Here is a 13,010-nt window from a genome sequence, read left to right on the forward strand (position 1 = left end):
ATAACGCAGTAAATGGATTTTTTTAGCATTAGAAAAAGCACGGAACCTTTCTCATTTCACAAGTTTCTTGTATATGCATGATACCTATGCACAGATTACAATCAGGAGAATCCAAGGAGAAGTCGTTGTTGTGTTTTGAGGGCGTTCATTTTAGTTTATAACAACACCCGATAGCCTAGTTGTGTGCAAATTGTGCAAGAAAGAGTTTGCAGATCACCGGAGCTATTATAGTCTCCTCTACTACCTCAATGCTAATCATGTAGCAGCTAGCTTGGACACTCGGACAGTGCTAGCTGCAACATGCTCCGTGTTGCAATCCACACTGATGATGACAGGGTTCAAGACCAAAATGAAGTAAAATGACTGACAAATGAACAAACTCACTGGATAAATGATTGTGGTGGACAGTCGACCATTCTCGGTGGTAGAGGATTTGGGGCTAAAAGTGGTACTACAGATCGTGTCATCTGACCCAAGTTGCCAATTTATGAACTGCTATGCAGAAATATAATTTCAATCTAAATTAATCAGCTTCATCAGTTGGTCTGTTCATTTCATACCACAGATATTCTAGCTCTTTTATGGAATGCACTGTACTTAGTGCTTTTTTCTATTTTAATACATAAAAACACATTTGAAAGTTTACAAAAAAAACGGTAATATATCTTACTTAAATTTAGTTTGTGTTTTGTGAACAGTGCAACCTAATAATTTTTATTCATATTGCACATTATGTTAGCACTCAGTGATGAACATAATCAACACAGCTGATTTAGCACATTTATTGTTTTAATTGATTCAGTCATACACCAAAATCCATTGGAATAAAATGTTGCTTCTTGTGTAAAATATTGCGATTAATTTAGACTAATCGAGAATAATAAATTAAAAAATCTCTAATTAATTAGAATCATTTGTAATCGAGTCTCAATACTAATTTTAACCTAACAAATGTATGCAAATAGGAGATATGTTCATCTGTATTATCAGGAATCAAGTTACTATACGCATGTTATGAAGTGTTGGAGCTGCACAAAATGTTAATTGACAAATTACCCAAAACACAACCAAAAACCAACAAGCTGTTGCCTGGGCGGAGAGCGAGTGAGAACTACTGCTTCTGGCATTAAATTTAGGAATTAAATTCAGGTGCAGCAGCTTCTCCTCAGCCAATGACTTGTCTGATGATAATGAGAAACAAAATGAGAAACTAAGACACAGCATCATCAACAGAAAGGGATAGTCATCACCAAACACTACAGCGGAATGAAAAAGCAGTTGAGTAGGGTCTAGTACCAAGTAGTGAAGCATGCTATTAAAATGCTTCTAAATGGATTTGACATGATCAGTCTAAAGTCTTTAGGAGGCTCAAAGTTTAGAGAAATTTAGAATTGTCATTGAAAACACATAGAGGAGCTTTTTAACGACAGAGCCTAAATATCAGTAGTGAGACTTTTTACATTAGTCACTCCCTAACGCTACTTTCCCCTATTGCAGCTGAGCCAAAACACTTGCTTTTTATTTAATGGGCTTCAATGTGTCACAGTCGTTTATATTGCCAAATTGTTACTGACTTTATTAGCACCATGCAGGACAGTGAGGGGCTGCCCTGTTTTTTCTTTTACTCACAATGTAGGTTTTTTGGGCCTGATTTCTTTGTTTCCACTTTAGAGAGTAAAAGTTTCCCCAAGGTTGTCTAAAACATGTTGTCTCAATAACTTTGGCTTAGGTGTGAGTTTGAGTGTGCATTTGGTCGTTGGTCAAAAATCTGGGAATTTGAAGCAGAAACAGAATTTTAGGCTCGGCTTTGATTTTCAAATAGTTTTCTGATCCCGCTACTTTCCCAGATCCAATACCTACATTTCCCCACTTCATATATTTCCAGAGTTTATAGATGTCCCACTGTCTATAAAACTTAAATTTCATTTATCTCATCATTACATTTCTTGTCCCCCGATGTTACAAAGGTTCTCTCAGACACAAATGTTTAGAGTGTAATCTAAAAATAGGACTTGTCAACCAGCCAAAAAGCTGACAAAATATCTAAGAATGCTCCCAGTGCAATGACTCCTTTAAATGTTTCGGTTGGACTCCATCTGCCCGTCTACCACACTCCCCCTGAGCATAGCTGCTAATTCTGCTACGGATCATTATCCAACTGGTTCAAGTGTGTCTGTTAATGTTCAGTTTACAGCACCTGTTTTAAAGATCTGGTTCGCTGATTGGCAAGTTCACTTCATCCATCTTCTATCCATCCATTCGTCTGTGGAGCCATAACCGTTTGAACCAGACAAACAGTTGGCACATCCACTCTCCTCGAGAGTGAGTGAGCACCTGGAGCTGTGAACAAATGTGGCTGAACACTATCTGAAGTCTGCTATCGAAAGAAAGGAGCAAAATGCCTCCTAAAGCCGCAAAAGCGGAGGTTCAGGAGTCACTGGACGAGGAACGCGTATAAGCCTCAACCAAGTCACAGAACTAATGCAAAAACAGAAGGACATGCTCAAGGAGCTACTTCATCAGCAACAGGAGAACGTCAAAGGTTTCATTACAATCATAATTGAAACTACAAACACTCGACTGGATGCAATAACAAAGGACATTCAAGAACTCATAACAAGCCTACAGTTTACTCAAAGTGAGGTGGATACACTGAAGGCTGAGAGTACCAAACTTCCAGAGTGCAGCAATAAACTGCAGACTGATGTTTTCAAAGTTTGTCATAGTTTGCTTGCTTTCACAGCATTGATGTTATATTATCAGTGATCACCTTCCAGTTTTTACAGTATATGCTGTATCAATGATCGTCCAAAAAAACAAACATGAAAATACTAACTGATTGAAAATGGTAAAAACAGATGAATCTATGGATGCATTTAAAAGAGTTATTGAAACAAGAGCGGAGTACAATATACAGAGAGAACGATAATAATAAGGCCTACGATTCATTTCTGAGAATATTTAAAATGTAATATAATAGGAATTGCCCAAGGAAAAAATACTGTAGTTAACAAATTCAATGAATCCTTCGTTGATGTGGGACCTAACCTCGCTGAGAAAATAGTAGACACTGAGAAATATAGCTGAATAATATGAAAGTAGCAAAAGTAATTCCTCTGTACAAGGCAGGAGATACACACCAGTTCACTAATTACAGACCTGTCTCACTTCTCTCGCATGTTTCAAAAATGAGAAAGTTTTTAACTCCAGACGAGACAGCTTCATAGAACAGAATAATCTACTCACGGTAAATCAGTATGGATTCAATTTAAGAGATAACTAACATAATGGACAAAAAGAAAAATGGAATAGGATTATTCAATTGTTACATATCGTCAACAATAAGCGTGTGATGATATCTCGATACGGCAATATATCGCAATATATTTTTTGCATGATCGATTATCGATATGCTCGCGCTAAGTATCAATTTTTTTCTTTTTTTTCAAAATCTTTTCTGCTTTTTTACTAAAATGTGCTGGTAGGTTTTCACAGAAATGTTGTCACTGTTTGTTGAAGGAACCAATATATTTTGTTTACTGGAATATTGCACTATAATGGTGTCACTGGTGAGAAAGACACTATTTGTTGTTTACAGAAAGCACTATTGGAGATACTTATTCCTTTACATTGATATGTTGACACTTATTTACAAAAATGTCGCACTAAAATAGTCTCACTGTTCATAGGACACTTTTTCTATTTATTGTCTTTCAGAGATATAAAATAAAAATTGTATTTTTTCACTTCATCTTTTTTTTTCTTGTTTTGTCATAGATTATCATAGATTTATTTCTGACCAATATATCAATAATTGCAGTATTGTCATATCGTGAGATAATCGTTATCGTCAGCTCTGTATCAATTCAGTGTTGATGTAGAGAGGGTGAAAGAGATCCAGATATCAAGATAGATTTCTTGACATTATCATTGACAACAGAATAACGTGGAAAACTCAGTCATTGTCAAAGCAAAGCAAATTATAAACAATAAATCCCTCCACATACTGTTTTGTTTCTTGATTTTGCCTTATTTAAATGATTCTACGGTTGTATGGGGCAGCACATACAAGAGTACTTTAAAGCCAATATTGATATTGCAAAAAAGAGCTATTCGTTTAATACACAGGGTTTTCTGGAGCACACAAATTCATTATTTTTAAAATCAAAACTTTAGCTATACAACTTCTATACAATGCAGGAAAAAAAAAATATTACCTTAATAATTACCATACCATCTACAAAATACATTTCAAGAACAAATTGGTAGATGTAATTTACGGGATGAATTAAATTTCAGAATTCCAACTCACAGAACAACCATGAAAAGCTTCAGTATCATAGTCAGTGGGGTCAGAGTGTGGAACAGCCTGGATATGGAACTGAAGCATTGTGCAAAAATCAACCAATTTAAAAATAAATATAAACAAAGGTATAGTGAGGAAGAACATAAAAGCCTGTCGGGGGCATCGTATGACAACTTGCAACTTATTCATTATTATTGATGCCGTTGGTCCACAGAGTACTACCGGGGAAAGGGATGAAGATGCTATGTTGTGATGTGGAATGTATGGGCTAAAATACTGTGAGTTTATAATTAAATAAGTATTTGCTTCTTCCTACTCCTTTTCGAACATGTTAAACACATACACTGTTTTTCTCTTGTTTTATGTATAACTGGCTGTTTTATTATTCTTTCATTTATTATGTGTATCATTATTTTGTATGTTTTCAATTACATGTTTGAAATAAATTAAATCAAAAAATCAAATCAAGTTGCCGATTTCTGACCAAAAACAAAACCACTACACTATCCCTACCCTATACAACATTTCTAGTCCCAAGCCTTCTGATTTATTAGCGTTCTGTGTACGGTAGAACCTACTCCTCCACTCTGCATTTTGCTTTAAAGGCTTGGAAGAAACTTCTATTATCATTAATAATCTGTGTTGGGAGTAACTAGTTATTTTTGTAATATGTTCATTTTTGACGTAACTCAGTAGTGTAACCATTACAAAAGTGAAAAGTGGTAATATATTACTAATTACAACTAAATTAACTCAAGTTACATGCATATTTAATTTAAGTGCACAATTGCTTTGTTTTCTCACTATTTGCAATTATTGGAGGAAAAAAAGATGATCATTATAGTTAAATATTACTTATGAGGGAAAAAAAAGAGCTTTCTGCTCCTGAAACAGCAGAAATATTTGAAACAAAACTTAGACCAATGTTATCTGAACACTATCAGTGTTATTATTAGTGTTCTAGACCAAGAGTAACTCAAAGTAACTCAAAGTAGTGTAACTCATTTTAAAAAACAGTAATATTGTAATACAAATATATTTCATTTTTATCCCAGTAACTAGTAAAATGAAAATATTACAAGTTTAGAGTAACTTAAATACTGTTAACGATGCTGAAGGTTAAATGTATGGGCACCCAAATTTTTTTGAAAAATCAGAATGAAATGATTAATCCAAATCTGATCTGGTCAGAAATTTTCATTACTGATTTCCCAAAATAATTTGAAAAAAAAAAAAAAAATTTATATATATATATATATATATTTTTTTTTTTTTTTTTTTGCTGCTTTGATTTTAACATATTACTGTTTGGTTCATGTCACAGATTTTGGTTCTACCTCAGGTGTGTAGTATACATTTTTAGTGAAATGATCCCAAACTTTTGAGACTTTAGGTTGGTTCTTCTTCTGTGATCCAATTCTTCTTCACAATGTAAATGGTGAAGCGACACTGCGCCCAGCAGTTTGTGTATGGTACTGGTACTGGCAAATCTCAAGACAGTCTAGATATTTAATTCTGTTTTATCTTTTGCCCCATGACAAGAATTTCAAACTCCGCCTATGCAATCCGATCAGAAGATTGGTCCTTTGAATTGTTGAAATTTCGCAAATGATGACAGATAGGCATTTAATTATTATTGTTTTTGATTTATGATTCAGATTCAGTACATATTTATCCTGATCCCCTCCAAAACCTTATGGAATCTTCCACGGTGTGAGGTCTATCTTTAGATTAAAATTTGTCAAAATCCACTAGTAAGTACTTTTGATGTAATCCTGCTAATAAAAGCTGGTGAAATACTTACTTCCTTTGCTCAGGTAACTATAGCTCAACTTTAGTTCCATATTTATTTCTCACAAGTTGTATCAAACTGTGTGCACTGTGGAGTGAAAGAATAATGCACATCAATGTAAAGCGCTTTGAGTGTATTATTATTATTGTTATTATTATTATTATTATTATTATTATTATTATTATTATTATTATTATTATTATTATTAAACAGCAGCACTTTTTTTTTTCAACATCAGTGGAAAAACTAATACCGATGTCCACCGACAATACATTTTATGGCAAATATTGGCCAATGATATTGGTTGGACACATCCGCATACACAATACAGAGACTTCCTGGATTGTTTGTAAATATTGCTGAACTTCCTCTCTGTTCTGTCTCTTTCAGGACTGGCTGAGTAAGTTTGGTTACCTCCCTCCTTCTGATCCCATCACTGGTCAGCTTCAGACCAAGGAGGCTCTGACCAAGGCCATTAAAGCCATGCAGAAGTTTGGAGGGCTGAAGGAAACTGGGGTCTTTGGTATGTGCTTGTACTTGAAAATGACATATTTTCTGACAAATGATTAGTAAAAGCTTCAGAAAGCATTAAACACTCATCAACCACCGAGCTTTCACAGGGTCATATTTATTTTGCCTGGACTGTATTAGATAACGTTACAATGCCCAGCTGTTGACAGCATGGGGCTTGATGTAAACATAAATTATACATGGTGTGACACATGCAGGAGGCAAAATGACCGTGCTGCTGCGATTCATGATTGATAATCTGGGTGTGTGTGACACAGAAGAGCGCATTGGTTTGTGTGCGTGCTCCAGTCATTTCTAGCAGCACATATTGACAAGTTAACACACGCACACACACACACACACACACACACATACAGTGCAACCGTGCCTTGCGCGCTGATGATGTGAGAGGTGGAGAACTGGATACTGTGTATGATTTAAGAGCGAGTAGTGAATTGCAAGTACAATGTGTGACTTGTGTGTTTGATTTATAGGTTCAAATTACTATCTATACCCTACAGTGGATTCACATGTGAGAACTTCAACTGTAAATATTTCTCAGATGTCGTTTTGCATCACATGATGTGTACTTTTCACCTTCTGTGCCATGTGTGAATGTCTAATTTAATTGGGTTGGTTCAAAGATGTGTTGAACCTCAGATTTTTGGATTGATAGAAGTGAATGTGAGTCGAATTCTTTTAGCTTTTCAGTCACATTTGTGTGGAATGTCTGTGCATCTGTGTCTCGGAGAGGAGAGAAAGGGGCGGGGTTAGAGACACAGAGGACTGCACACAGAAGGTGGAGAGAGACATGAGAGGACAGGGATTTTCAGGCAGAGAGAGTAGGCCTACACGGTAGAGGTGAGGGAAATGTGTGAAAGAAAACGGAGCAAAGCTTGGACACATTTTAATGTGATGACAGTTCCAGAACTGAGTGTCGAGGGACCGGATTTCAGGTGAAATTTTTTACAACAATGAAAACAATTGATTAGAGAATGATGATCAATCATTGAAACAGGACATTTAATACCTTTCATACAATGTCCAGATTACATACAAAGTCAATGGATAGATGCGTTCCAGATGCAAAATTTTTCCTGCGCGGCGGTGCGGTCCGCACGTCAAATGCGTTTGCCGTGCGAGCGCGCTCCCGATTTTACCCATATCCGCACATCAGCACATTTGCAAGAGTTGAAAATATTGAACTCCTGCGACTGTTTTGCATGACGAAAGCCAATCAGAGTCTTTGTTGACGACGACGTCAGGCCATCAACACAGACACCGGTTTGTTCACCCATTCAACCATGGAGTAGAATCACACCGGCTTTTTTTTACTGGTGGTTTATGTTTATGAAAGGAGAAAAAGGAGCACAGCTCCTCACTTCAGCAGGCAGTGGCATTCACCGAGTTGGATGTGTCGCTAGTGGGCGGTGTTTGGGGGACATTTTTTGATCTTGTGGACCCTGCGGTACATTTTGTGCGGCAGATGCTTTCGGTGCCGCAGAAGACGCCTTCGGCGTGAACGCAGCATTAGGGTTTTTAATCCGTCCCACCAAACCTCTGATGTGACACACCAAAAATTTACACACACGAGAGGAAAGAAAGAGCGAGTGGGGGGGGAACTGACAAACTTGTCTGCGACACTGTAGTTACGTGTCACCCTCCGTTAACACGGACCACATGGCATCCTGACGCACGGCTGAACATTTTTGTCAGGGGCGTCCCGATCCGTTATTGATATCGGATATTGTCTGATATTAGCCTGAAAACAAATATCGGATTCAAAATTCTGGATTTTCCGATTTTTTTTTTTTTTATTGTGTTGAATGTTAAAATTTATGTAACCAATTAGTTAATATAGAGTCAGTTTTTTCTCATACTTACTGCTGCTGACTATTGTTCTCTGTTTGAGTAACATCACTTGATCAAGCCTTTTCTAACATTCCACACTACAAATTTTTTATTAAAGAAGAAAAAAAAAATGTATGTATGATTTATGCTGATATCGGATCAATGTCGTTAACGGCCGATACGCAAGGCTGCGATATCGGTATCACAACGGAAATGAAAAAGTTGTTACGGGACATCCCTAACTTTGGTATTTCGGTTTTCAGCCTTGGTTTTCTCATTTTTGGTTTTCGGTTTTGGCCAAGAATTTTCATTTTGGTGCATCGCTAGTATTCATGGTCAGAAAATCAAGCCGACCCTTAAAGTTGAAAGTGTACACATGTTGTAGCCTACACCTCACCACACAATGAGTATACCCACCACTTGATGCCAGAACCACAGCAGCTGTGTAAGTGAGGATAGACATGAAAAAGGTATCAACATAGTATTTCCCAACCCGTATCTTTTAGCAGAGCTGAACATTTAGTAATGATGCATTCCATTGAATGATTAGAGGGTAAAACTATCCAGGCTCATTTACTAGGTTGTGAAATAACAGGAGTTGTCTTAGTCTGAATAGACAAAAACAGTGGATCAAAATAAAGTTTAGAAATTTACGTCATTGTCTAATCCAGGAATTTTCACTAAGCCAACTTCAAGACTGGTTAGAAGGTTAGAAATATCTCGCACTATCCATTAGCAACTATAGAATTCCTTATTCTTAATTATGTTCAGCTGCACTGGACTCACACAAAATGAATAGAAATTGTTATCTCAAAGTCTGCCAAAATGAAGGAGAGAAGTTAGCACAGTTCAGCTATTAAAAACCAAGAACAATAATCATTCTAAATATTGAACTATAACTGCAAATAAACAACAATACAAAAGGCTTTTTCAGTCTATTTCAGGTTTATTTACCATTTGATATATTTTCATTAAATATACATATTAGGAATCAAGGAAAACACTTTAATAACCAAAAGCAGAGATATCAACAAGTGGTGGAAAGTAAGTAATTTGAGGCAAAATTGATCAAAATAACAATTTTGATTGACAAAGTGCTCACTGGTATATTTTCTGTAACATGTGTTACAATATTTTGCTAAGAAGCTTTTGCCACGTGTGTGTGCGTGTGTGTGTGTGTGTGTGTGTGTGTGTGTGTGTGTGTGTGTGTGTGTGTGTGTGTGTGTGTGTGTGCGTGTGTGTGTGTGTGTGTGTGTGTGTGTGTGTGTGTGTGTGTGTGTGTGTGTGTGTGCGCGCTATAACCCGTGTTGAAGGGCAGTGTCTAATGTGTGTCAGAGAAGAGGACCAAACGGCCATTGTTCTGCAACTTCTTGCATTTTCCGTGTCTCCTTTCATTCAACTCCACGCGCAGAATCAGTCTGACTGATAGCTTGTTGTTACCAGCCGACACGAGCCACAGCTGAGTAAGTGAGACTCGGTAATAACCCTGGCCTTCCAACCATGTTTCAGAGTTATGACCTGGCAGAAGGTAACACAAGCCAATACCATCCAATACCAATTTTTCATTAAAATATCTTTCTTTTCGGCCTTTACCAAGGCTTTGCTCCCTTTTCTCCTTCACACTCTGCTCAGCGGTTCTTTTAACTCCCTCGATTTAACATTACGTATTCATTCACTTTGGTTCATGAAAACCTAATGGTTTGGGGTCAGTTATGTTTAGATTCACGTAATTGATAATGAATTACAATTACGGTGTAGTTATAATTGTAATTGTAATATAAAAAATCTGTCGCCGTCGTAATCGCGGGGCTGGGACCTAGATAAGCAAACTGCTTCTCTCGTCTCCTTATTCGGCATGTACAAAAAAAAAAAAAATGTAAAAAAAAGTGAATGTAACCATGTTGGAAATAAACTGATTAAATAAAAATAAATAAATCGTAATGAAATTGTAATTGAGTTGAGATAATTTACTTAGGAATTGTAATTGCCATAGAAATTCTATAAAAACTGTCAGCTATAATTTCATGCAAAATGTGGGAACTGTGTTACATTTCTATGTACAGTTCTACACATATGTAGTTAACATTCATTAAACAATGTTTCATATCAAGCTTCCCCACATGTTACTAGGGATGTAACGATTAATCGTAAGGCAGTTAAAAATCGATTCATAGGTATCACGGTTGATATTGATTTTTTGAAAATTGAATCGCAGTACTTTTTACCGCTATCCACAAGTGTAGGCGGCGGGCGGAGTCTGCTAATACTTTCTTTCTGGCCGCCTTCTACTCTTAAATATGTTAATAAATGATTCATTGCCTCTTTAGCACCGAAAGAATATCTGTAATATTACTTGAATATCTGTAAAAGTCACGTTTTTCTATTAGCTCTGTCTGCTAGCATAGCATATCTTCTTCACTGCAAGATATCTGCATGCCAACCGACCACTGGGTTACCAGCGCCCTCTGCTGGTCCAAACAAATACAGTATGACGTAAATACAGTGCAATCACGTTTTTGTTTTTTTTTTAAAGTCCAATTGTTAAGGCACAAAATACATTTTCAGTTGCACTTTTGAAAGAAAAAGAACTATTATGCAGTTTTGCATTGTTTATTATAGAACCAGAATTTAAATTAATAGGCTTCATTTTCATTTCCATTATTCCTTTATTTATTTCATTCAAGATTTATTTTAGTTAAATTACATTGTTTTGAATAGTTCATCAAGGGATTCTTTTGACAATGAAATATAAAAGGAAAATAATACAGTATTTTCTAGTTTTTTTCCCAAAAAAAAAATTGCCTACAGTCCCATTTTGTAAAATAAATCGTGAGAGAATCGTATCGTGAACCCAGTATCGTGAATCGAATCGTATCGGGAGTTGAGTGAATCGTTACATCCCTACATGTTACCATTTAAAAATATATTTTTTTAAAATAAAAATAAAAATTGAGGGTATAGTGACACAAAAAAGGCTCAGATGTCCACATGTTTTATGAGCCTAACACAGTAACCAATAGATAGGAAATAAATTAGATATTGGTTTTTAGTGTATTTTACAGCTGATTTAGGACCCGTTATCATAACAGAAAGCTAACACAAGAGGAAGGCTCACTTTTAGTAGGTTATTTATTTCAGGCTCAGACGTTGCAATGAATTGTGATTGAACTTTAGTAATTGAGAACGTAATTGTAATTGACTTTCTGAAGATAAAAAATAATTGTCATTTAATTGTAATTGGAGAAAATGCTGGTCACTGTAATCTTAATCGAATTGTAATTCAACATTCAACATTAACTGCCACAAGGGTTGGGATCAGTTACATTTTTCAGTTACAATTATCCATGTTCAATTACAATTCAGTTACGATTACAATGACCAGCTTTTTTTTTTCCAATTACAATTATTTTTCATCCTCAGAAAATCACTTAGAATTACATTGGGTGTCTGAGCATTTTTTGTGTCAGTATACCCCTCATTTATTTTTATTTATTTATTTTTTTTATTAATGGTAAAATGTGGGAAGGCTTGATATGAAACATATTTTGATAATTGTTAACTACATACTGTATGTGTAGAACTGTACATAGCACTGTAACATGGTTTCCCAGCTTTGAGTTCCATTATAGTTGACATTTTTCATAGAATTTTCATGGAAATTACAATTACAAAGTCAATTATTCAAACTCAATTACAATTTAGTTACATTTATGACAGCAAAAAAAATTATAAATGACACCAACCCTGACTGCCACAGACATCAACAGACGAGCCTGCGCTACTTGCATGAGAAACTACAAATTAATTAGTACAATATGCCTCATTTATCAAGGGATTTACTCCCTGTCCAATTGTTTATGTAGTGGCTTTTATATGCCATTTATATCAGTTCACACATTACAAACACCTTCCATCTGCCCGTTGTCCACACACACACACACGCACACGCACGCACGCACGCACACACACACACACACACACACACACACTACTTTTGAAATTGAAAACTACAAAGGTTTGTTTGAAACTGTTTATGTATAAAAAGATAATAATGTGCCAACTTGTGTCAAAAATGAACAAAAGGTTGCGATTAAATGTGGGACCCTCTGGGTACCTCACGATACGATACGCGATACAAAGCTCACCATAACGATTATCTCACAATATGACGATACTGCCGTTATCGATCTATTGGTCAGAAATCAATTTACGATAATCTATGATATAACAAGAAAGAAAAAGATGAAAGACAATAAATTGAAAGAGTGTCCTATGAACAGTGACACTATTTTAGTGCAACATTTCTGTAAATAAGTGTCAACATACCAATGTAAACGAATAAGTATCTCCAATAGTGCTTTCTGTAAACAAAAAATAGGGTCTTTCTTACCTACCTGCATATTTTAGTGAAAAAGCAGAAAAGGTTTGGAAAAAATTAAAAAAATATAAAAACATTAAATTAAAAATTGATACTTAGCGCGAGCATATTGATAATTGATCGTGCAAAAAATTATCGGATATATATTGGATATATTTTATTTATCCCAGGGG

The 13,010-nt window shown here is 35.7% G+C and overlaps 1 protein-coding gene across 2 annotated transcripts in view; it reads left to right on the forward strand.

Annotated features, from left to right (window-relative positions):
* Nucleotides 1–13,010, forward strand: part of mmp17a (matrix metallopeptidase 17a) — a 142,599-nt gene that overhangs the window by 68,516 nt on the left and 61,073 nt on the right. For both annotated transcript variants that reach the window (XM_028462727.1, XM_028462728.1), the window contains exon 2: nucleotides 6,489–6,621. In XM_028462727.1, coding sequence (XP_028318528.1) covers nucleotides 6,489–6,621 — 133 coding nt within the window. The remainder of the gene's footprint in view (nucleotides 1–6,488; nucleotides 6,622–13,010) is intronic.

Source organism: Gouania willdenowi, chromosome 12 (genome assembly GCF_900634775.1).
Source record: "Gouania willdenowi chromosome 12, fGouWil2.1, whole genome shotgun sequence".
Lineage (NCBI taxonomy): Eukaryota > Metazoa > Chordata > Actinopteri > Blenniiformes > Gobiesocidae > Gouania > Gouania willdenowi.